The sequence below is a fragment of the Lonchura striata genome, chromosome 6 (assembly GCF_046129695.1).
Source record: "Lonchura striata isolate bLonStr1 chromosome 6, bLonStr1.mat, whole genome shotgun sequence".
In the NCBI taxonomy this organism is placed as follows: Eukaryota; Metazoa; Chordata; class Aves; order Passeriformes; family Estrildidae; genus Lonchura; species Lonchura striata.
In genome coordinates, this window is record NC_134608.1 from 16,585,140 (window position 1) to 16,606,847 (window position 21,708).

The window sequence follows — 21,708 nt, forward strand, 5'->3', positions numbered from 1 at the left end:
CAACCCTGCTGTCCTTCCTCCGGCAGGTGAAAACCTTCGGGGACCTCGGCAGCGGGGACCAGGACAACCTCGGCGTCTACATGGACCTGGTGGATGGCGTCGTCCTGAACAAAATCATGCTGGAAATGTGAGTGGGGTGAGGGGGGAGCGCCCTGCCCCTGCCGCGGGTGCCGGAGCTCTCGGGGGGCGGCCTGGGGCCGGGGCGGTTTCATTGTGCTTGCTCTTCGAAATTAACAGAAAACAGTGGGGGGGAAAAAACCTCCGAACTAATCCTGGCCCAGTGTTCTTTAACTTGTTTTTCTAATGGTTTGGGGGGGGGGTTTGCGTGGTATGTGTGTGATTTTCATATTTTTTTCCTTTTTTTCCTCCCAGTTATCTTAGTTAATGCTACAGTGGAAGGTGTGTGGCAGTACAAAGAAGGAAATGAAAGTACAGTATCAAATAAAGCTTTTCTGGGAGGGTTTAATCTGAACTTTGTCTGATCTTGTGTAAACTTCGATACTAAATACATAATTTCGAAAAACTTTTTAGTGCTTCCGCTTTCCGGCGCCTCTGTAAGGCCATGTGTTGAGGGAACTTAGAAATTGGTTAAAAGATGGAGTGCTGAAAATACCCTAACATCGGATTAAATTGTCGTTAGGACTTGTGCTATGTTTTTAACCACATCCTTTCCTGTTGGTGATCTACTATGCTGCATGCAGAGCCTGAGCGTTTTATCTTTTTCTGTATTTTATTTAAAATAGTCTGAAATAGATCTGAGAGAGCGTTTGGAGGGGCAAGTGTTTGGCTTTCAGGAGAGGAGAGTTTGGAAGTCACTCAGTTTTGGCTGTGTGCTCTCTTTAAGTGACCGAAATTAATTGAAGCTCGACCAGTGGTATGCAGTGTTAGTCCAAGCATTTAAATGAAGAATTCATGTTAGAATCCTTTAGAATCTTGAGAAATGACGTTAAGTCTGACAGTCAACGTCTCAGCCACTCAGATTGTCAAATTTTGTTATCTTCTGGTACCTGGCTGCTCCATGTGATAAGGTAATGAAATTTGCTTCGGTTTGATGTTACCAGGAGCGAAAATTGTGAACTGGGGCTTAAATAGTGAAGCTGGTGAAAATCTGTGATTCAGAGCAGAACCCAGATCAGCCAGTACGTAGAGATAACAAACTAGTGGTGTAAACTGGCAGGGATAGAAGTCTCTTGTAAAGAGAAGGCATAATCTCCAGCATTTTTAAATTAATAATTGCACTTCTAAAAAATATTTTTTTCTGCAAATTAGAGCTTCAAGTATGAAGGTTTAGGTCCAGGCTTGTAGCTTTCCAAGATGTGGAAAATTAAATTTTGATTCATGACCATTGTGTTTGGCACAGAGATGACCAACCTAACTATGAAGGAACATCAGCTGAGTTGGCTGCAGGTTTAACTAAATAGCACTGTTATCTAATATGTTTATATAATTATATGTGTAAGAGTCATCTTATTTCAAATCAAGAAAAATTAACCAAGTCGTACTTAATTGTGAAGCTATGTGGCTTTTGAATGACTGTGGCATTGTGGAGAGTTTTATTAGGTGGTATGTGCAAACTTAAATATTTGTAATTGACCATTGAACTATGTCTAAGGAGGTGAGAGTTGTTGAAGTTGAGGGAGCAACTGAACAATGATCTGGGACAAGGAGACAATTCTAAGATCTCATGGAAGTAAGGGAGATAAGCATACAGGCTAGCTGAGTGCAGTGACACTAGTTAGCATTTTGTCTGCTCTCCTGTGATTGAGAGGTGCCCTGGCATGTTTGCTAGTTTTAATCTGTCAGGTGAATAAGTTGGTGGGACTTTGGCTTTTCTTCGCATTTTTCCTCCAACACCTCTGGCAGTGGTGTCTCAGAAAATGAAGTGTTGGAGGCACAGCACTGTGGAGTAGGAAACTGTCCCATTGCACACAATCTGGCCTTTCCTCCCCTTCTTTTAGGCAGTTTTAGCAGTGCTTCTAATAGTGACTAAAGAGCTTGAAACCAAAAGCTTTGTACTGAGATGCAAGATTGTTTAATATAGGAAGGATTGCAGTTTAGGTCAGTGTATCCTGACCTAGCAAGGTGCTCAGGAGAGGTGCTGACTGAACTTTACTTTTCCCCGATTTTAACTTTAGAAATCGCAGTGCAATTACTGCTTACATGTAAGTCAGGCAAGTCTTGCAAGGCATGTTTCTGCCCACAAAGTTTCCAGAATAAAAAAATAAATGTGTTTTTAAAAATTATTACTCATCAGTTTTTTTAAGTCCTGGTTCCTGAAAATGGCTTTCAGTGCTTGGCTGGAGATTTCTTCCTGCTAAAAGCCTATTAATGAGGACCTTTGATAAATCTGGAATTGGATTTGCCATGCTATAATAGTGTTGATTGCTTGAAAGCACAGATGCAGGCATGCACACACATGTAGAGAGTAGGGGGTGGAGGGGTGAAAGAGCTGGGCTCCTGATGTGGACAGCTGCCTCATCATTTGTGTGCTATTTCACTTCAGGTTTTTTTATCCTGCTTGCTTGATTACTGGAACAGAAATAACAGGAGCATGTGATCTTGCAGCTAAACACCAGGTGTGATGCAGTGCTTTGCTGCAAATTGAGCTGCTTCTTTCAGTGAAGATTTTGAAAGCCAGATTCTTGGGAAATTCATTACTAAAAATACAACATATCTGCCCTGCAGCGAAGTAGATTTTTAATTCAGAGCAAAAAAAGACAGGTGGATCTGTGAAGAAATCCAGATATACCTGTTGAGTGGAGACAGCTGAGTGAGAAAGTAAGGCTTTAGCTGCTTTAGTCATGGGTGGGCTGTAGGAGTTCAGTCAGCCCCTAATTTCTGTTCTAATACTTGTGAGTTTTCGAGCAGCTTTGGGTGGAGAAGATCCCAGCTGCTTTGTGTTGCAGTGTCGATGTTTTTTAGGTGGTGGGTTCATCTCAGCAAGGCAGCTGTGTCACCAGAGACATGTGACAGCTATCTACCGCTTTTCCAGCCTGCCAGGTCCCTGCTGGCTTTGTGACAGGAGGTGAAAATAGGGCTGTGCCTTAACTTCATCCTCTTCAGAAATGAGCTGCCCCTGGGAGTGCCAGCCCGGAATAAAATGTGGTTTGCTCAGGCTTGCCAAGTGTAGCCATGGCACAAGGGCAGAGGAGGGGAACCTGGCCTGGGTTTAGGCAGACTGTAGTCAGTAGGACAGCAGCTGCTGGGCTTTGCTGGTGATCCCTTTGCTTACTAGTGATTTCTAAAACAAGCAAGACTGTTTCTAAGAAAGCTGAGTGTTGTTTGATTCTCTGTAGGGGCACCTAGCTGTTGAATGAGTAAATTCAGTAGCAAGAGTCAGCAATGTTTGGTTTCCCCACTTAGATTTTCAAACAACATAAATGGTTTTTCAAATAATTCTGTGTAAATGAATGGTTTCCTTTGCCTGTGTCCTGTTCGAGTGTATAATCCCAACCTGATTGTGCATGAAGGACAATGTTGATTCTTGCAGACTTGCAGTACTGGCTGAATGGTCTTCATATAAAAATGTTAATCTTCAAAGTGTAACTGCTGTGTTTCAAGCTTGTGTTGCTGATGGATTTATGTGTACCAGGTTAATGAGATTCTCTGCAGACATACTTGAAAGAACTTTTTTCAGATGGCTGTGTGTCACTTCCTGGTATGAAATTAGCATGTGGTGGCACTGCAATGACTGCCTTCGGTGTTACAGTTGCAGCTGTGGTATAATATCTACAAGCATAAGCAAATATTTGCCTCATTTAACTTCCCAAATAAAACTTCCTGTAAGAAATTACGTGGAGGTTTATGCAGGCATGTAAGTGTTTTCATGTTGGCTTGTTCTAATTCTTCTGATTGAAAATAGACTTCTCTCCTGTCAAAACATTTAGCAAACAGGAATGTGTATTAGGAATCTGCTGGGAATGTTATTTGTGTTAAAGTCCTGTTATAACAAAGCACAATAATAGGTTTCTCCATTTCAGTTGCTGCCATGGTTTGTGGTATTGTTGATGTGTTGTCTTGAATTTAGACCATGTGACAGGAACAGCAGCACTGTAAGTGCCCGCTCCACTCCTCATGGTTTGTAGGAAATGGCACAAATACCAGAAGTTGTGTTAGAGATGTGCATCCTCTTAGTTTAAAACTTTGTAATGCTACGTAGAGGTGCAGTTTTCCACCATTTTCTAGGCAATTTAGGAATCTGTCAGCCTTAGTAGCATCATCTCACGTGGTAGAGGAAGAAGTTGGATGGGTAGGAGGGTTAGACTAGCCCCAGTGTGGTGTGGTTTTGGTTAGTGCCTTGCCTGCAGAGCAGAGTACCACAGGATGCTGAGCCAGTCAGTTCCTTCTGGCATCTGATAACCCTTGGGCCTGGCTTCAGGGCTTTCCTCTTGCTCTTCAAAATGGCTTCTCAGAAATTGTATGAATAGAAATGTCATTTTGGATTTTAAAATTTATTTTTTTATGGTTACTTTTATGACTTAAGGAATTGCATTATCATGCACTGTGTTGGTGGCCCCATGCTTGCTGAACTTGTCACTTGATCTGTGTCTCCTGTCCCTTCCTTTCCTCTCTGTTCCTAGACGACTCATTCATGAGCATGCATGATCCAGACAACTTCTTTAAAATGTTCAGGTATATATTGAGGTTTGAGACTTTTTCTGTTTATTTGGCTTGGGTGGGTTTTTACTGGTTTGTGGAGTACTTCCCTAAGTCACACCTCAGCCATGCTGTCTCAGTCTTATTTAGGTAATTTTTTTGATCTTGAGAAGTAGGTGGTTTTCAAAAAAAAAAAAAAAGTAGTTTTCATTATATTTGTGTATAAGGGAAAAACCAAACATCAAAGGACTGAGAAGGCAGCTGAGGTGGTGTTCAGGAATTTTTTCAGATAAATCCAGACAAGAATTTGTTTGGGTTACCTGGTTAGTGTTGCCAAAAAAAAAAACAACAAACTTCTCTTTAATTTTCAGTGTGATCCTTAGTTTCTTTCTATGAAATTCTTGATGAGCAAATTTCACCATACAGTCAAGGGCTATAATGTTCAAAGTGTAGTGCTAACGGCTCTGCCTTCTTTAGGGTAGGATTGTCTTTAAGTACAGAAAGAAGAAACGGGATCTTGCTTGTTGAGGAGGCATTGTTCCATTTTCCTGTGAAGACAATAAGCTTTGTGGCAGTTTGAAGTGTAGGCTGTGCTGGACTTCCACATCTTGTTCAGAGGGTCCTTTCTGAAGTAAGCTGAGGTGCTGTGTGAAGCTGGTTTCACAACATGTTCAAAAAACATGTTTTTGAGCTACATTCTATTTTCAGAAAAGCTTTTTAACTTTTTTGTGATGGAGAAGTGGCAGTAGTGCCAGAGCTATGCTGTGCTGCAGCTTGGCTGGAGGTTAAGAGGACCCTGAGGTCAGTGGCATTAAGGGCTCTTGGAGCAATCAATTACCCTTAACGAAGATGATAGGATAAAAGCTCCGGAATTGCTCCTGAGGGCCCGGTCCTGCTAGTGCTTATGTTCTTGTAGCACAGTCTCCACTGTGCAAGAGAGAGCAGATCTGCTCTAGGAGGTAGTTGTTCTGTGTCTTGTGTGCCTGTGAAAACGTCTTCCGAGTCCCACAGTTCTGCTGCTGCAGCTGCTTTCTGTGGTTGGTCAGTGTCTTTGGTGGATTTTTGCCCCATTTTGGGCAGTTCTGGGAAGGACTGTGGAGTAGTGACTGCTGGCCAGTCAAAGACTGTCAGTTCCTGGCCACAAACCTGGGAACGCTGCCAGACAGTGGCCAGTGGTGTGGCAGTGTGCTGCCTGCATGAGCTTTCACATGGAAATGAGAACTATAGCCTGACCCTTCTGTTTGGCCAGCTTCTCTTTACTGTATGTTTCTTCCCTTTTAGCTTCCCACTTTTTTGTCCTGGCCTTGCCTAAAAAAGCTGTGTCCAGCTTTCTTTGAGGTACAGCATCTGCTCAGAATGTACTGAAGGCAGGGCGTTGTCTGTGCTCAAGCCCAGGTGGCATTTATGCCTCTCCTGTCAAACTGCTACAAGTATGGCTTCTGCACTCCTGTATCTGAGCAGCAGTAAAATGGAATACTTACTACAGATTTTAAAGTAAAAGCTTGTTGCAGTTGCCTGTTTTTGTTCTTTATTTCATAATTTGTTATAGTATAAATGTGTATACAAAGTCCTTTGCTGCTGGAAAGGCTGTGTAGTGTCTTGCTAGTTTATGCCAGTATCGCATAAATGCATGTACATAAATACTGTATCTGATATGACCTGCTGTCAAGGCAGTTTTCTCTCATCTCTGGAATATCTGTGGTTTTTTTCATGCTTATTCTCATAGCATTGCTTTCACTCAAGATGTTCTGGAATGGTTGTGCATTTTAAAAAAGTAAACATATTTATGTAAACTCTTTGACGTACTTACATAAATGTTGGCAGATATATTTAAAAAATAAATATTGGATCAGTTCCTCTTTTATTTCCTTGTCAACGGCTGAGTTGAATAGTTGGCCCTGGAAAAGCTGTGAATTGCTTAATTAACAGCCAGAGCAGAGCTCTGGGAGGCAGGTGTTTGGATTGTGTAGGAGTCTGCTGATAAGGGTCATTATTAGAGGAGAAACACAAATCTTTGATCTGTGCTATTGTCAGATAAAGATTTTTTGGGTTCCTTTCTTTTTTTTCAAAACCATAGTGAGTGTATGGAGATGATCTGAAGGTGTACATTTGTATGAAATACGTTACAGCTTTTTTTCTGTGTCTAGTTTTTTATTATAGAAATAAAATTGCTTCAGGTACAATTTTGATTTGTTTTTAAAATCAAACAGAAAATGTAGCATGTACATTAGCAATATGGTTAGATGATATGGGGGTAATAAATGCAGTGTTCTTTTTTTCCCTTCAGTTTATGATACATATGGTCTTTGCAGTTTTTACAGTGATCACCCATCAAGTATTAATACCCTCTTCCTGTCATGAAAACTCCAAAGCCAAGGAAGGCATGATAGTATTTCCTAGACTTGCCTTTATTTGGATAAGAAAAGCTCCATATTATCAGAGACTGCTTTCATTTAGCTTGCATAAACTAGATATGCTCTTTTTTCAGGAAAAGGCAGGTAAGAAGGGAAGCTGACCTGAAGTACAGTGTGGGTTGCAGTAGGGTACTTTGTGACACGCAGGAAATATTTCCAGCTTACAAATAGGTGCAGAGATAGTGAGCTTATTCTATCATTAATTAATGCATATGTACCTTGTATAATTCTCAGTGTATTTAATTGATAAACTTCAATGTGCTATTGAGGTGTTAAGTCTTAACACAAGTTTAATTAGTAATACTTCATTTTCTTCCTTTTTAATAGAGATCCTCGACCAACCAACCAACGTGTCAACAAGCATGTAAATAATGATACCTATCTTCGGGTTCAAAACCTGACCATCTTGATCAGAAACATTAAGACTTACTATCAGGTGAGAGTTCTGCTCTCTGCTCATTAATTTGTGGTGACTGCTGTACTGTTTTAGCTAGTGCAGAGGCTGGGGGCTCAAAGAAGTTTGCTACAGGAAATGGAGAGGAAATTGTGTTTGTGTAAAAGTACTTTCAGCCATGCTTTTTCTTTGTAAAATTGACAATACGGTTATCTTCATCTATTCCTCATGGCCAGAGGCTGCTTCCTTGCCTTCCTCTCTTTTTTTTTTTTTTTTTTTTTTATTTTTTAAGAAGTTGTCCTCAAAGACTGTCAGCATTTGGAGATGTATGTGAGGGGGTTTGCTGAAATGGTAGTGTTTCTAGGTATAAGACTTTTTTAAAACAGGAAAACTTCTTAAAGGGACTGCTAGAAAATAAAATCTTGATGAAGATGTGTTTTTGACACTAGAATATAAGTCTTAAATTGATAGGAAAAATTTGTGCTTAGCTTAAAGGTAGACTTCTTACACTCTGTACTTTGGTGTATTAGTAGTTGTTTGTTCAGAACTCTAAGAGAGCGAAGTGCAGGAATGGCTGCAGAGTCTCACTCTGCACTTGTTGGGTGCCATTCTTGAGCTGTCAGTGTTCCTCTACTGTAACAGTGCTCCCCTAAAACGAGGGTGGTGACAGCTGAGCACTTTTGCAGAGTTATGAACATGTTGGCTGCTTCTGGTGAGCCACAGCATGAACTGTTACTCTAAATAGAATTTCTGTATGCCCACTGTTATGTGTATTTGGACTTCTGAGTGAGGAGGTAAGTGTTCTACTGTTTCCTTCTACATGTCTTTTACCAGATTTCAATGCTGTGCAGTACATAAACTAGGCTGAAACCACTTAGGATTGTTAAAATGCTTCTATGTTTCTCAGTTGTATAATGAACAACTAAAGCCAGCTAAACTGTACAAGTTGATGCCAGTGTGTTTACCCTGGACACTTCATCTTTTCTGTATATATAGGAGACTGTGTATTGGTTTTGTCTTCAACATACAGAAGATATGTAGAGTAGTGCCTTTTCATGCCATTTCCAAAGTTTGCCTACTGCTCTTCCATGTGATTGCCACAACTCTGCTCTTGGACTTGCTTAGGGAAGTCTGAAAGAGAGGCACTTGTGAAAAATTATGAACTCAGATGGGCTGTGTGACTCATCTGTGCAAGTTCCAGCAGCCTGCTGGGACAACAAAGTAACTCAGGTTTGAGATCGTGTAGGGGAGGGTATCATGTATTTCTGATCTGTGTCTCTTGTTGAGATCTGGAGATGCTGATGCAATGGGATGTCATTCCTGAGACTTGTGATTTCTAAGGGGAAATGCCATTTGGTCATAACTAGAGACTGAAGTTTAGGGTTTAGTGGATTGGTTTTTTGCTTTGTCTTCTTGTTGCTGTTTGTTTCTGTAGTTTCGTGAATTGCTTAAGTGTATATGGAGTCTACAAGAGAGATTAGTCCTAACCTGCTTTCTCCTTAGCCCCACAAGATTTACTGTCTGAGAGTTTGGTGCTTCAGTTGTTGAAACTTTCACTAATGAGCTTTTTTTTTTTCTTTTTTCTATTTTTTTTCCTTCTTTCTTGAAGCTGGTACTCTGACTTCTTTTAAAAGTACCTGGAGCAAGATCAGAGTCAGGAAAAAAAAAGTGATTCAGAGTCATGTGTTATGTTGCTTGTTGACCTAGCTGTTGAGCTAATCCAATAAAGCTAGCAACAAGCAAAATAGGTTAAGACACAGAATTTTCAATGGGAAACAGTAGCTGAGGCTTGCAGTAGCAGCTGTAACAGTGATGTTCCTATTATCCAGAAATTAAATATTGTGAATTGTGCTGCCTGAGGACTATATATACAGTATGTAAACAAAGCAGTTGTGAGAGCTCATCAGTCTTTGTTTTTGGTCCTGAAAATGTAATTGCAACAAAATTTAAAATAAAATAGTTGGTTTTTTTTTTTTTTCTGGTAATAAGATTATATAAGAAACTTATTTTTCCTTGACACAATCATGTCTTCAGGGCAAATCCAAGGTCTTGTTACTAATCTGAGATTCCTTTTCATGTGGTGTGTGCAGCTTTCAGCTCTCCATCGTCTGGGGGTACTTGAGGCCATCTATGCTGTAATTGACCTCTGTGTGAGATTGATGTGCAGTATAATGTTGCATCTGTACTCATGCCTCTGTTAGATGTTTGGAGGTTTTCTTGTCATTTAGTATATGATTTAAGTAGGTTTTACTAGAGTTTTTTTAAAATGTGACCTCATAGAAGCTTTGGGTTATTAAATATTCTTAATAATTAAATGTTGTTATGATAATTCTCTCCTGAATAGTAGAGAGGTTTTAAATAGGCTGAAGTTATGGGCGCTGTTTAATGAAACAGTATAAATACATTATCCTAAGTTAAAGTGAGGGTACTTAGTGTCTTGCTGACTGAAAACACGTTTGCAGACTGTGAGGGAAAAGTTCCTGATAAACAATAGGAACACAAATTTTCTGCTTGCTCAAGAGAAACAAGAGCCCCTAAAAACATGATAGTGGCATTGACATTTTACATTCATCTTTGCTTAATGGACCAAAGTCAAGTTTATGGCATCCTTGCTGAATTTGGAAGACCAGATAGCCTAGAATGAAGCAGCTATTTCCTCCTCCTTTTTTGGAAGGCATTGGTAGGTATGAAAGAATACTTGCCCTTCTCTGTACTGGGCAGGAGCAATCAGGAGTGTGTCATAAATTAATGGTACTGTAAACAGTATCTGAGGAAGGTGACATAAGTGCTTACTAAAATTAATGTTGGTATTCAGAAGGTAGTTGACATTTCAGATCATGTAATTGTCTAGTCTGTCTGTATCTAGTATCAGATTTCTCCTATAGCTGTATCACTGATCTCTTCATTAAAGCAAAATTCTCATTAATACAGATAATGCTACTTCAGAAAACAAGGACATGGCTGATCCAGAAGCACAATTCCAAGCATTAGTGTTGGCACTTTCCTGATCTTATAAGCTGAGGGTTTTCTAGGGATACATATGAGCAAGCCAGGTTATTGGTGGAATTTGGGTTTGATTTAAACTTTAAAGATCAGCCCCTATATGTGCTTCACCAGACATAACTTGGGAGGGGTTAGTGCAATGAAGAGGCCTTTTTTTCCTGTTTGAATAACCTCTCTATTTTAGAAATTTGCTGACTGAATTTGTTCATTGGCAATTTTCTGAAGAGTTGCCATCTTGCAACTTTAAACTGCATGAGACTTCATTGCTGATGGCTACTAAGAAAAAGTGTCAGGAGTCCTAAAACGGAGGACAGCACTGGTTGTTGTTGTCTTTGGTGATTTTTTAAGATTTATTTGTTTGCTATGTAATGTGTTATCCGTGCTACCACTCAACAGCTTTGCATTTCCAACTCTCTCAACAGTTGTACCTTGGCAGGTCTTATTGACTTGAGAGGGCCCCTCTTTAGAAACCAAGCATATGACTCATTTTGCTGTGGGATTTTATGAGCATTCAAGATGTCATTAATTGCATTTAACAATAGTTACCCTACTGGTTCACTGGAGAAATGGCTGATCATAAAACTTCTGGAATTGGTGCCATATCTTGGAAAATGCTGAACCCGGCAGAAAGTTTACTCATAGTCTGAAGTTTGTGACTCTTCTTGCTCTGAATTCTAATTCTTTAAACTGAAAGAAGATGGAAGAATGCTAGAAAATTTGAAGGGTGTTAGCCTCTCCCTTTTCTGTGTTGTAGAGAATATTTAAATCCTGTAGGTGCTGCTACTTGAGGATTCCATGTAAGAGCAGCACCTGATATCTGCAATGCTTAGATAATATGCTCATACCTGCAGAGTTTTGGAAGAAGCCTAAGGTAGGCTGGCAGGGGAAGCTTGAACCAGCTTATTATGCTTCCTTTGCTCATGTGTCAATCTTTGGTTTAGTGTTTTTTCTAAGGAACTAAAAATCACTTTGATACCAGTTTATAAAAAAAGGAGTTTTGTGAAAGGGTCTGTTTTGAAAACAGCTAGTTTCCTAAACTTCAAAAATGTCAGTAATCACTCCAACAGTATGTACTGCAGACTCAAGCAAAAATTGGCTGTGCCTGGATGGGTATTGTGGTCACATTTGGAGTAAGTGGATGAGAAATGCTATTGTAAGAAATGCTACTGTGTGGTCACATCTGTATTTTTGTTGCCTCTGTTCCCTGCAGTTGTGGCCACTAAATACCTAGCGAATTACCTTGTGCTTCTAAAAGGTTGGAAATATCTCTTGACTAAAAAATAAGTTGTATTGAGGCACAGTTCTGACAAGAGTTGGGACTGTGTGCCATGTGAACTTCGGTAAGAAACTCATAAAAACCCTTAGTGCTCTCATTAAGTTGAGGGGGTGTGTAAAGAGGAAGTAATTCACTGAATTTTTAGAGAATATGTTACCACAAATCCTACTGTCCCCACCTAAATCACTCAGCTGGGCCCAGAGATCATGGAGGACAAGGACGCCTTACTTTTAAGGCATATCTCTTCAAGCCTGTGTCTTCCTTTTTCTTTGCTGCTCTATACTTGTGTAAAACAAGTACAAGCAGCAGAGTTTTTATCAGGTATGTTAAAGGATGTTAGCTGCCCATGAGTTGCTGTGGCTGTTTCTAACCTTTGGAATAGATAAGAGTTTGCTTTCAGGCTGAGGCAAATGCTGTTTTTCCCTGTGGATCAGTGAAGGTCTTGCAATACCTGTAGCTTCCAGATCAGTGAACAACTCCCACTTCTGTAGTTGAAGCACTGAGTCAGGTTTAGAGCTCTTAACTGAACTGCAAAGAGAAATTAAAACTTGGAGTTCCAGATTTGGGCACAGCTTAGGGACTGGCAACTGTACTCAAGTTATAAATAAAGTTCTGGAAGCAGCGGTGTCCTCTTTTTTGAGCTGGAATCTTTCCCTACTAGGCAGGCTACTTCTAGTGGGCTAGTAATCTAGTCCTTAGCAAAGTAAACAGCAAGAGGCTAGAAATGCACACACCCTGAAGTCAAAAAAGTATTTTTATGCTTTTAAGGGGAAAGTTTGTATCTGCAATGGCCTGCTGAAATTAAGTAAAACTGAACTTCTTTTTGCTAGCTTTGTCAATTTGATGGGTTAAGCTATAATGTGCCTGAGAGACTGCTTTCCTTTGAACCCTTGTTCCCTGGGGAACAGTTTTGGCTTAGGGACAACCTTTCTTAATCTTCAGCTTTAAATTCCAAAATTATTAACTGAGTGTCAGCTTTCTCATGAGCAAAGATATCTAGAGCTTCAACAGAAGTTTTTAATTCAAATGCTTTGCTGATGTCATGCACTCCTAAGTGCAGTTCTCTCTGTACAGATAGAAATCTCTGTACAGATTTCCTATACAGTTGAGTGGGCTGTATTCATAGAGTGTCGAAAATTTTCTGCATTGGCAATTGTGCTGTTGCACCTTACCATACGTGCATGTTCTTGTGGCCTGAATTTACAGCTGCACAAAGCAACAACAGTGAGAAGCCATGAAGCCTCTTGTTTTGTCACTAGTGTACAATAAATAAACCAACTCCTATGACAAAGAAGTTATTTGTAAAGTACTCTTGTAGGGGTGGTCTGTTTCTGAAAGGCACTGGGCCTTTCAGGACTCAAGATTCTGCCACTGGCACAACCTGGAGTAGAACCTTGTTAGCTGTGTATTTGCTTCTGCTTCTGTTCTTCATTTGACTTCTAGTTAATTTAAACTTGCTACAGGCACAGACTGTCTGTCTTTATTTATGCAGTACTTAGCTTAATGAAGCTTTCTTGGTTCTTCAGTGACAAAAACATTTTGAGTTAGACTTTCTCTTCTGCAGGACCATCATCATGAGACATGAAGGTTGTGTGTAAGACTGGTATTGTCCACAGTGAATTGTGAAGGTGTTCTCTTACTGTAGTGCTGTGTGCAGGGCAGGGGAATGACTGACCTTGGTGCTGCTGTTCTGGGAAATGCTGAACCAGTGATGTTAGTCTTTGATTTAGTTCTTCAGCTAAAATTGGGTACCACTCTGCTGCAGTGGAACAAACACAAGAATCACAAAAATCACGGTCATTTTGTATAGGTCCCGTTATCAGGTATTTCAGTGGGAAAGAGACAGACAAGTGACTCATCACTAGCAGCCAGACTGTCTGATGCTTTGTTAGTGAAAATGGTCTTGATCATTTCCAGAAGAACTAAACAAACATTTCTCTTAAGTTTCTGCAGACTGCTGAGAGATACCATTCCAAGTAACTTAGTAGCATACTGTTGGACACCTGATTGAGATTACTGGCTTTGATTTAAGGGTGCATTTTGACTGGTAGATTGAGTTTTATCTGGAAGTTCAAGGGATGGACTGATTTTAGAGACCCGTTTTTGTTTTTTTTTCTTGAGGCTCTGTTTGCATTTTAATGCAGAATTAAATAGTAACCTCAAACAGATGGAAGAGAATTGATTGATTTTTAAACTACTTTTTTTCTGGATCTAGAATAGGGGTAAGTGCAGAGTAGCCTGACATATGTCTGCAGTCTTGTCTTTGTTTTGCTTAATAGGCTAGAGGGGTGCAAATACATTGTACAGACAAATGAAGAAACTGAGCCAAGGAAAGAGAGGAGCAGTGTCCTAACACACAGTGGCAGATGGAGGTGGCCTGTAAAATTTTACAGTATGGAATAGCTGTTTGGTTCCCACACAGCAGCATTTACTTAACCTCTGACATGTTAATTGAGAGCAATTCTTGGGATGTCTGAACTGCAGAACACACCCACAGTGTCCTTTATATGGCTTAAAAAAGAGTAATGTGAGAGTGTGTGTGACTTCCCTTAAGGAAAGACAAGGCCTGATGTTAATGTCCTTGACTGTTGCTGTTATTACCAATGCTAAAGCCACAGAGTAACTTTTCAGTCCTCTGCTACATATTTATTTTTTAAGATAAGGTTTGAAATGTAAGTTGCTGTTCAGACAGCCATGTTCAGTCCTGCTGCCTCAATTTTGGGCAAATGTTCTATTTTCGTTAGCTGAAATTTTGCAAAGGGGTGAATTAAGTTTCATAGAGCCTACCAATTCTGGGTAAGTTAGAAAACAGCCTGAATGCTACTTACAGCTGAAAATAGCTTTCAGGTTAATTTTTTGCTGAAAGATAATAAAAAAATGCAAGCTAAAGATTGCTTTATTGCCTGTGTTTCTGTAATGGTTCCATGTAATTTAGTAGTTTTCATTAAAAAATCTTTAAAGAGAGAAGAGGAATTCCACAAATGTATGAAGTATGATTGCCAAACAGTCCCCTAATTGCATACCAGTTCCCAAAGCAAATAACTTCTGCTTTTAATGGCAAGTAGTAAAGGAAAGTGATTTATAGTCTAATTTTATTGGCATTTTCTGCCCGTAAAAGTGTTATTTAATCCAGTGTCACTTTCATTGAGGTTATTGTTGCATTCTGTATTGTGATATACAAAGTTCAGTCCACAGCTTTGATTTCACACAGTTCTGACTCTAGATTAAGATTTGGTGTCCAGGCTTGTTCCAGGCAAAGGTCTCTTTGTGTCTGTAACTCAGCTGGCCTTGGCTTTCCACTCAGCAGCATCCTAGTTCAGCTGTTGATACAAAGCTCTGTAATGAATTTCCACCTTTTTGTACAGTGCTCTTTTTAGTGGCTTATTAGACCTGTAAGCAGTTCTTCCACAGTGTGTTTTCATCTCGGATAGGTATTTGAGTTGTCTTTTAAAGCAGTGCTTCGCTGTCCTCTTGAAGGAGTATCAGGTTACAGAATTGTGTTGGAGATCATGGGTCTAATGCAGAATTTGATTTACTTCTTTTGTGGTTTGTGTTGTAGAGATCTGCCCGAGTTTGGAGCTGACCTCCAGTACTTCTGACAAATGTGTGTGCTCTTGGGCCAAGAAATGGGTGTGAAGGTTGTGGAGACATCTGTCCTGGTTAAGAATTAAGGGATTTACCCTGCTAAGCAGGTTGCTGGACCAGAGAAAATTGCAAACATGGGGACAGGAGGGAATTTTAATGTGCTAATTTCTTTGCTGAAGATAACTCACAGGAAAGGGTATATTTGCTACTTTACGTGGCGTATGGACTTTACACCAATGCAATTTAAGAAAGGCACCTGCTCATGAATGCACAGAAATTGAAATGCTGTCACTTCCTCATGCATGCATGCATCTCCCATTTGCACATTTGGTTTTTGAAGAGAAGGATTTATAAAATGAGCAAACTCGAAGGAGCAAATAAAACAGCAAATTAAAATGTGTGCACATTGTACTTTGAGTAAGCAGAATGACTTTTTGAAATAGCTCTTTAGATGGGCTGTTTGAATATAAGCTGTGTGAGCTTGTGCCTCTCTGTTTTCCACTATGATTAAGAGATGGAGTTGAAAGAGGAGTTAAGTGTTTAAATTCTGCTTGGTCCTCATATGGCCAGTAAAAGTGCTTAAATAAAAATCTGCTCAGCAGACAGAAATGGTCCCTGTGGAGCTGCCACTGTCTGTTCTCTTTCATAATTAGCATTATTAAGTCTCTAGATGTTTATTTAATTTGGTTTTTAGACTTAAAATGACATCATTTGTGTGTGTCAGGTGATCAAGATAACAGTGATAGACATCTGCTCCTTTGGGAGCTAGTTGGAAAGACTTGACACAAAGGAAAAGTACTGTATAGGAAGATATTTATTTAGTAGGTTATTAATATTTTTAAACTATAGTAGGTGATGTTTTTTCTCTAAACTTTCATGTAAGGTAAATAAAGAACTGACTTCAAAAATGTCTAAGTTGTTTGCTGTATGTTTAAGAAGCAAAGGAAGATAAGTTCCCTGTGTAGCCTTAGAGTTCTTGGATGTGTTCCTTTGTTTTTTTTCTTAATGGTGCTCCTATTGTTATATATCCATTGGAAGAGTATTTGCAAGGGAGTGGAGCATCAAATTTATATTACAGAAAGACCTGTTGGGTGTGCAGTGTGTGTGTTATAGGGGAGGGGAAGCTGGTGCTGAGTTTAATGTCTGGTTCATTTTGCAACAGCTATGTTACAGTAAAGCTAAACGACTGTAGTCCCAAGGGTGGCACGAGCATTTAGTGGTAGAAACTGGAAGGAGGTGAATTTCTTTTAGAATTTTTTGATACTATGGGTAGAACTATTCAGTCTGTTAAAATGCTCATTTGTCAGGATGGAGTTTCTGAAGAAACAGCCATCAGTCCCAGGAAGCAGTTACTCTAAAAGAAAAATACACTTTACTTAAAAAAAAAAAAAACAAACCCGAAAACCAACCAAGCATTAAAAAACCCCCAAAAATTATAAAGAACCACAAGCAAAACCAACCAACCAAAAACCACCAACAACAAATAATAATAAAAAAAAGACACCAAAAACTGCCGTCATCAAAAAACCCCTATGGTCAAAGCCCTTCTAATTTGACTAGTAGTAACCTGTTTGAGTTACTTGGAGTCTTTCAAGACTGTAGTTACTTCAAAATAAAACAACAATTCATCTACAAGGAGTTGCCCCTTTAAGGTAGTAAGTGTCTCAAGGCCAGTTCTTCAATGCTGATATTTTAAAAAATGAAAGAACCCCTCCAACAACCAAACCGGAAAAGCCCTACTCTGTTCTGTGTTTTCCTGAATATGCAAAAGCTGTGTCCATTTTGAAAGTTTTCTCTTTGTTTTCAGACTTTTTGGCAAATGCTTATCTGAACAGCATGTGGATGTATCTTTACAGTTTTACATGCAGAAGGAATGATTCTGTAGTAGAGGACCACAAAAGCTGCCATTATTAGAAGCCTTGCTTACACTTCAGTGCTCTGGCACTTAAGCTAGCTCCCAGCTTCCAGTCATGCAGAAGAAACTAAACCAGAGTGCTCTAATTCTCAAACTTGGTAGAGCTGTCTCGCATTTCTTCCAATATGCATTTCCTTTGTAGCCTGAGCCAAAATCTTGATTGGAGAGGTGATTTTCATTTCATCCCCCTTTTTTACTTAGCCCATTCTCTTTTTATGAATTGCTAGGTCCAAATTCTGTGCAATGGAGGGATTCGGATTCCAAATAATTTGTTGTTGCTTGAAGATTTGTCTTCCCTTAGACGCAGCTGCAGTTTGGCCTCTTGCTTCCTAAAGCATTTCAGTTAATTTGCAATTGTCTTTTCTTTGTATGGCATAGGACCGAATTTTAAGTGACACTGACTTGATGGACTAGAGGTACTGAGCATCTTGCATAGTAGGGTCTTCAAACAGTTTTGCTTTGAAACACTTGGATATTATGAGACCAGAGCTGTCTGCCAGATAATGATTTGTTTTGGTTGTTTTTGACATATTGCTAGCATATTGTAGCTTTTACCAGTGTTGAGGTGTGTATTACACTTGATCAGCACTTAGAGGTTTTGCAGTGTTTATGGCAGCTGCTCGAGTATCTGCAGGAGATATACTGGCTTGCTTTCCCAGTCTTGACCTTAGCAGGGCACCTAATTTTGGAGGCTTTGAGTGCTGTGCCAAAGTTGCTGTAAGAGAGAGACACTGAGATGGGAGAGCTGAGTTGGCATGAGAGAGTAAAAAGCAGTTGTTTCTATAACCCAGTAAATTGCTGTGCTCTTCTAGCCCACAGACTTGGCAGTCAGGCTTGAACTGTCACCCATTTGTAAAGGACAACTCATTTAAAGCTTCTTTTCAGTAGGCTTTTAAACAAGTAGAAAATACGCTTAAACAAAGTAGATATAGAGTTATTTGTAATAACTCTTGAGACTCTAAAGGAATAATCTTAAATACCAAATACATAAAAAACTTCAACAACAAAAAAGCCCCAAACCCGCAAGCCACTTTGATCTTACTGATGCAAGTCTCTCCCTTCAGGGTGCATTAATCTTAGTTCCCCTAAGTGTTTTGTAAGTTAAGAAAGTTAATGGTGAAGAGTGATTTATTTCTAGTTGTTTAAATGCCTCTGAACGGTGCTTAAAACACAAGTTCCTGAACAGCTGCTTTTTCTGTAATAGGTACCGTATAATTCCTAGCTTAAAACTTCAGCAGTAACTCAAGTAAAATACTTCCGTTGCTTCCACCAACTATATTTACTAAGCAGAAGAGGTGAGAAGCAGATTGGCCTTCAGCACATTTGTTTTAAATAAGCTTTTCAACGTGTGATAATTTTGAATAAGTGAATCTGGGATTTTCCAGCAGCTGTCTGACCAGCGTGCCAAAGGAGGTTATCAGGTCAACACTAGATTTAAGTCATTATAGTTGTGGGGGTTTTCTGTTCTCTGTGTGGGGTTTTTGTTCTGTGTGGGGTGTTTGTTCTGTTTTTAATATATAGTGTTGCAGTTTGAGTAGCTTGTGTAACTGGTAAAGAGGTGCTGAAAGATACATCTGCATAATCAGAGGCTGGGAAATACTCAGTCCTTGCTTTTCATCCCCAAAACAAAGCCATATTAAAAATAAAATCTCACACACACTCCTCCCTTTGTTAGAAATTTATAACAAATACTTCCTTTCTGAACTGTGTTTCACTGCATTTGTGTGTGCAGTTTATGGGGTGGTTGGTTTTTTTTCTTAAGAAAGAATACATGCACTCTATTGCTATGTGCTGTGACCTTGCAGTTGGTTCCTTGTTTATCCTCTTTGGTGCCTGTGATGGGGAGTGTTTGACTGCCACAATGATCTTTTGTTGGGATGTGTACAACCATTATCTTGTCTTTGCTGAGATGATAAGGAATGGGTCCTGCCCAACCGGCTACCAACAGATTGTGAAAGGGACAGGTGTACAGGCCTGAAGATACATACCTGGAAATCCTTTCTCTACAGAAATTGAATTTTCTGGTACTGTCAAGTTAGTCTAAGAGTTACAAGGAAGGATGCTTGAGTGTAAAGAAAGAAATTAAACTGCAAAAATGTGCTGCTCAGTATTTCATACTGGTCAGTTCAGATATGTTTGAGGTATTTACATTGAACACTTACTTAGTGTTTCAAACATCTGTTTGATTCTACGACAACAAAAATTATGTATGAGTACATAGGATGGGTTTTTAAACTATTTTTATGCACTGTAATTTAGTTTTCATTGTTGTCTTACTCTACTTTCAACTAGGATTAGGGTTTTTGTGTTTTTTTTCAAGTTCCTCTTCCCTACCTTCTTAGCCATTAGATGAAAGTTTAACTTGCCCCAAATGAAAGATTTCAGGCCACTTGTAAGAAAAGAAGTAGTTTGACAAAATGAGAAACAGTGGTATTAAAGAACATCTGACTCAGGTGAGATAAGTTAGGAGCATGAAATAAATTAAATGGAACAGTGGCCAGAGGAAAAGACCCCAGAATATCTGCACTCTAGATGTTGATAGATTTACCTGGCAGAAGGGGGACATCTGAGACACGATGCTGTTTGCTGGATTTGAACTAGGAAGTCTTTGCTTTATTGCCAGGTAAATGTGCTGGTGTTGATGGTGACTTTGACTTTCTTAAAGCATGAATCTATACAAACTGAAATGTACAGCTTCCCAAATTCATAGACCTTGCAGCACAAGCCTTCTGTCAGATAAATGCCATGTTCTAAGGACTGGTTTTCTGTCTGTTGGGTTTGTTGTGACTATGGTGGGCAGAAAGACTGTCCAGCTGGAATCATGGGGTAAAGTACAAGACATCAGGCAGCAGGGGTGATGCCTGGAAGCAGAGACCCCATGTGAGGTACAGGGAACTTGGTTTATGTGTCTTCCCTTGGAGTGCTGAGAAGCACCTGCCTCTAGAAACTGCAGCTTTGCCATCTTGCAATACAAAAGGAAGTTGCCACTGAATAGATTGTCCTCCCACAAGTGTGATGGTTGAGAATTGCAGCCATGGGCAGCTGCTTCAACAAGGCATCTCCTCCCCACATACACTCACTCACAAGCCTCAGAGTTTATTTATTTCAGAACAATCTGTCCCTTTGGTGTCTAGCTGGCTGGCATAAGGCATGTCATGTAATTACTCCCTGTGCTTGTGAAGAAGCTTTCAAGTGTCACGATGGAAGTGCAGTGCTTTTTGCTTGGTGTTCCAAGGAGTCTCCTAGAAAGATATTCTGGACTCCTTCTGCTAGTTTTAAATTAGGAAAGGATTTTAAAATTTTTGTAAGCTGTAATGCAAATTTTACGGCCTTTGGGAAGTGGTGTGTTCATAAAAAGGCAGAATTTGGCTCTTAATGTTAACAGAGATCAGCTCACTGCACTTACTGGAGGGAGATGAAGGTTTTTGCACTGTTTGTCAGTTTAAGCACTTCCAGTTTGTTTAATCATCATTCTCTGTGTAATACAGGCTCTTTTGAGTTCCATGTATTTGGCACACACTGCTGCGGTATCAGAGAAATTATGAATGAACTGGTTTCCTGGCACTTGGGAAACCACCAAAGTTTGTGCTTAACAGAGCAAACATACTGAATAATGTAATACACTATAAAATGCATAGGAGCCTAATATAATTTTGCAGAGTGGGGACAAGCCTTTTTTGTTTTTTTTTTTTATTAGCATATAATCAAAACAACTATTAAAAGGGAAAAATAATTCTTAAAAATTACTGTCCTTCTAAGGAACCAACTAGAAGAGTGTATTTTAACTACTACCTCTCACCTTTTTAATGACAAGTCATTAATTTTTCTTTGATATTAACAGCAAGTCTGTTCCAGTTCCCAAGACATAGGCTATATGCCCTCGAGGAGTAAAGCAATTAAGAATTACAAGGAGTATTATGCATTGCAGATTTAAGCAACCTGCTGAAATAGTAACCTGCCATGTGCTCCTAAGTCTCTCGGTATGAATCGGGGCTTTAAAGCGGTGACTGATACATGACGAATATGTCATCTTTGAGATTAACAAGACAACTGCACTTGAGAGGAGGAACACATTTGTTTTCATATTCTGTAACATTGCCCTTCCTTCATGCAAGAAGATTCAGGCTTGAGTAACCACTCAAACTGCTGCCACAATCCTTGAGATAATATTGCTCTTCTGGTGAGACAAAGCAGACTACAGATTTACCTGAACATACTTCATTGCACTGTCACTCTATCGCCACAAACTTATTTCCTTACTCTATTAATTGCCTGTCATTCTTTCTGATACTTCCTCCATTGCAGAAATAGGCCATTTAAACTAGTCTTGCTTTCTTGGGTAACTGGTCTCTGTAATGATTTCTCTAGCTTTCTCTCAGTTGGATTAGTAACCCTGGTTCTTAAGATGTTTTAATACTCCATGGTATAGCAGTACCTTCTGGTATGGAGTAGTGTCTCATTCTTGGCTGCTGGATTTTATGCAGAGTGGTTTGGGAAGAGCTTGGAAATGCAATAATTCACTTTA

The 21,708-nt window shown here is 39.6% G+C and overlaps 1 protein-coding gene across 3 annotated transcripts in view; it reads left to right on the forward strand.

Moving 5' to 3' along the window:
* Window positions 1-21,708, forward strand: part of CCDC88C (coiled-coil and HOOK domain protein 88C) — a 93,734-nt gene that overhangs the window by 482 nt on the left and 71,544 nt on the right. For all 3 annotated transcript variants that reach the window (XM_021531941.2, XM_021531943.2, XM_021531942.2), the window contains exons 2-3: window positions 27-127; window positions 7,338-7,446. In XM_021531941.2, coding sequence (XP_021387616.2) covers window positions 27-127; window positions 7,338-7,446 — 210 coding nt within the window. The remainder of the gene's footprint in view (window positions 1-26; window positions 128-7,337; window positions 7,447-21,708) is intronic.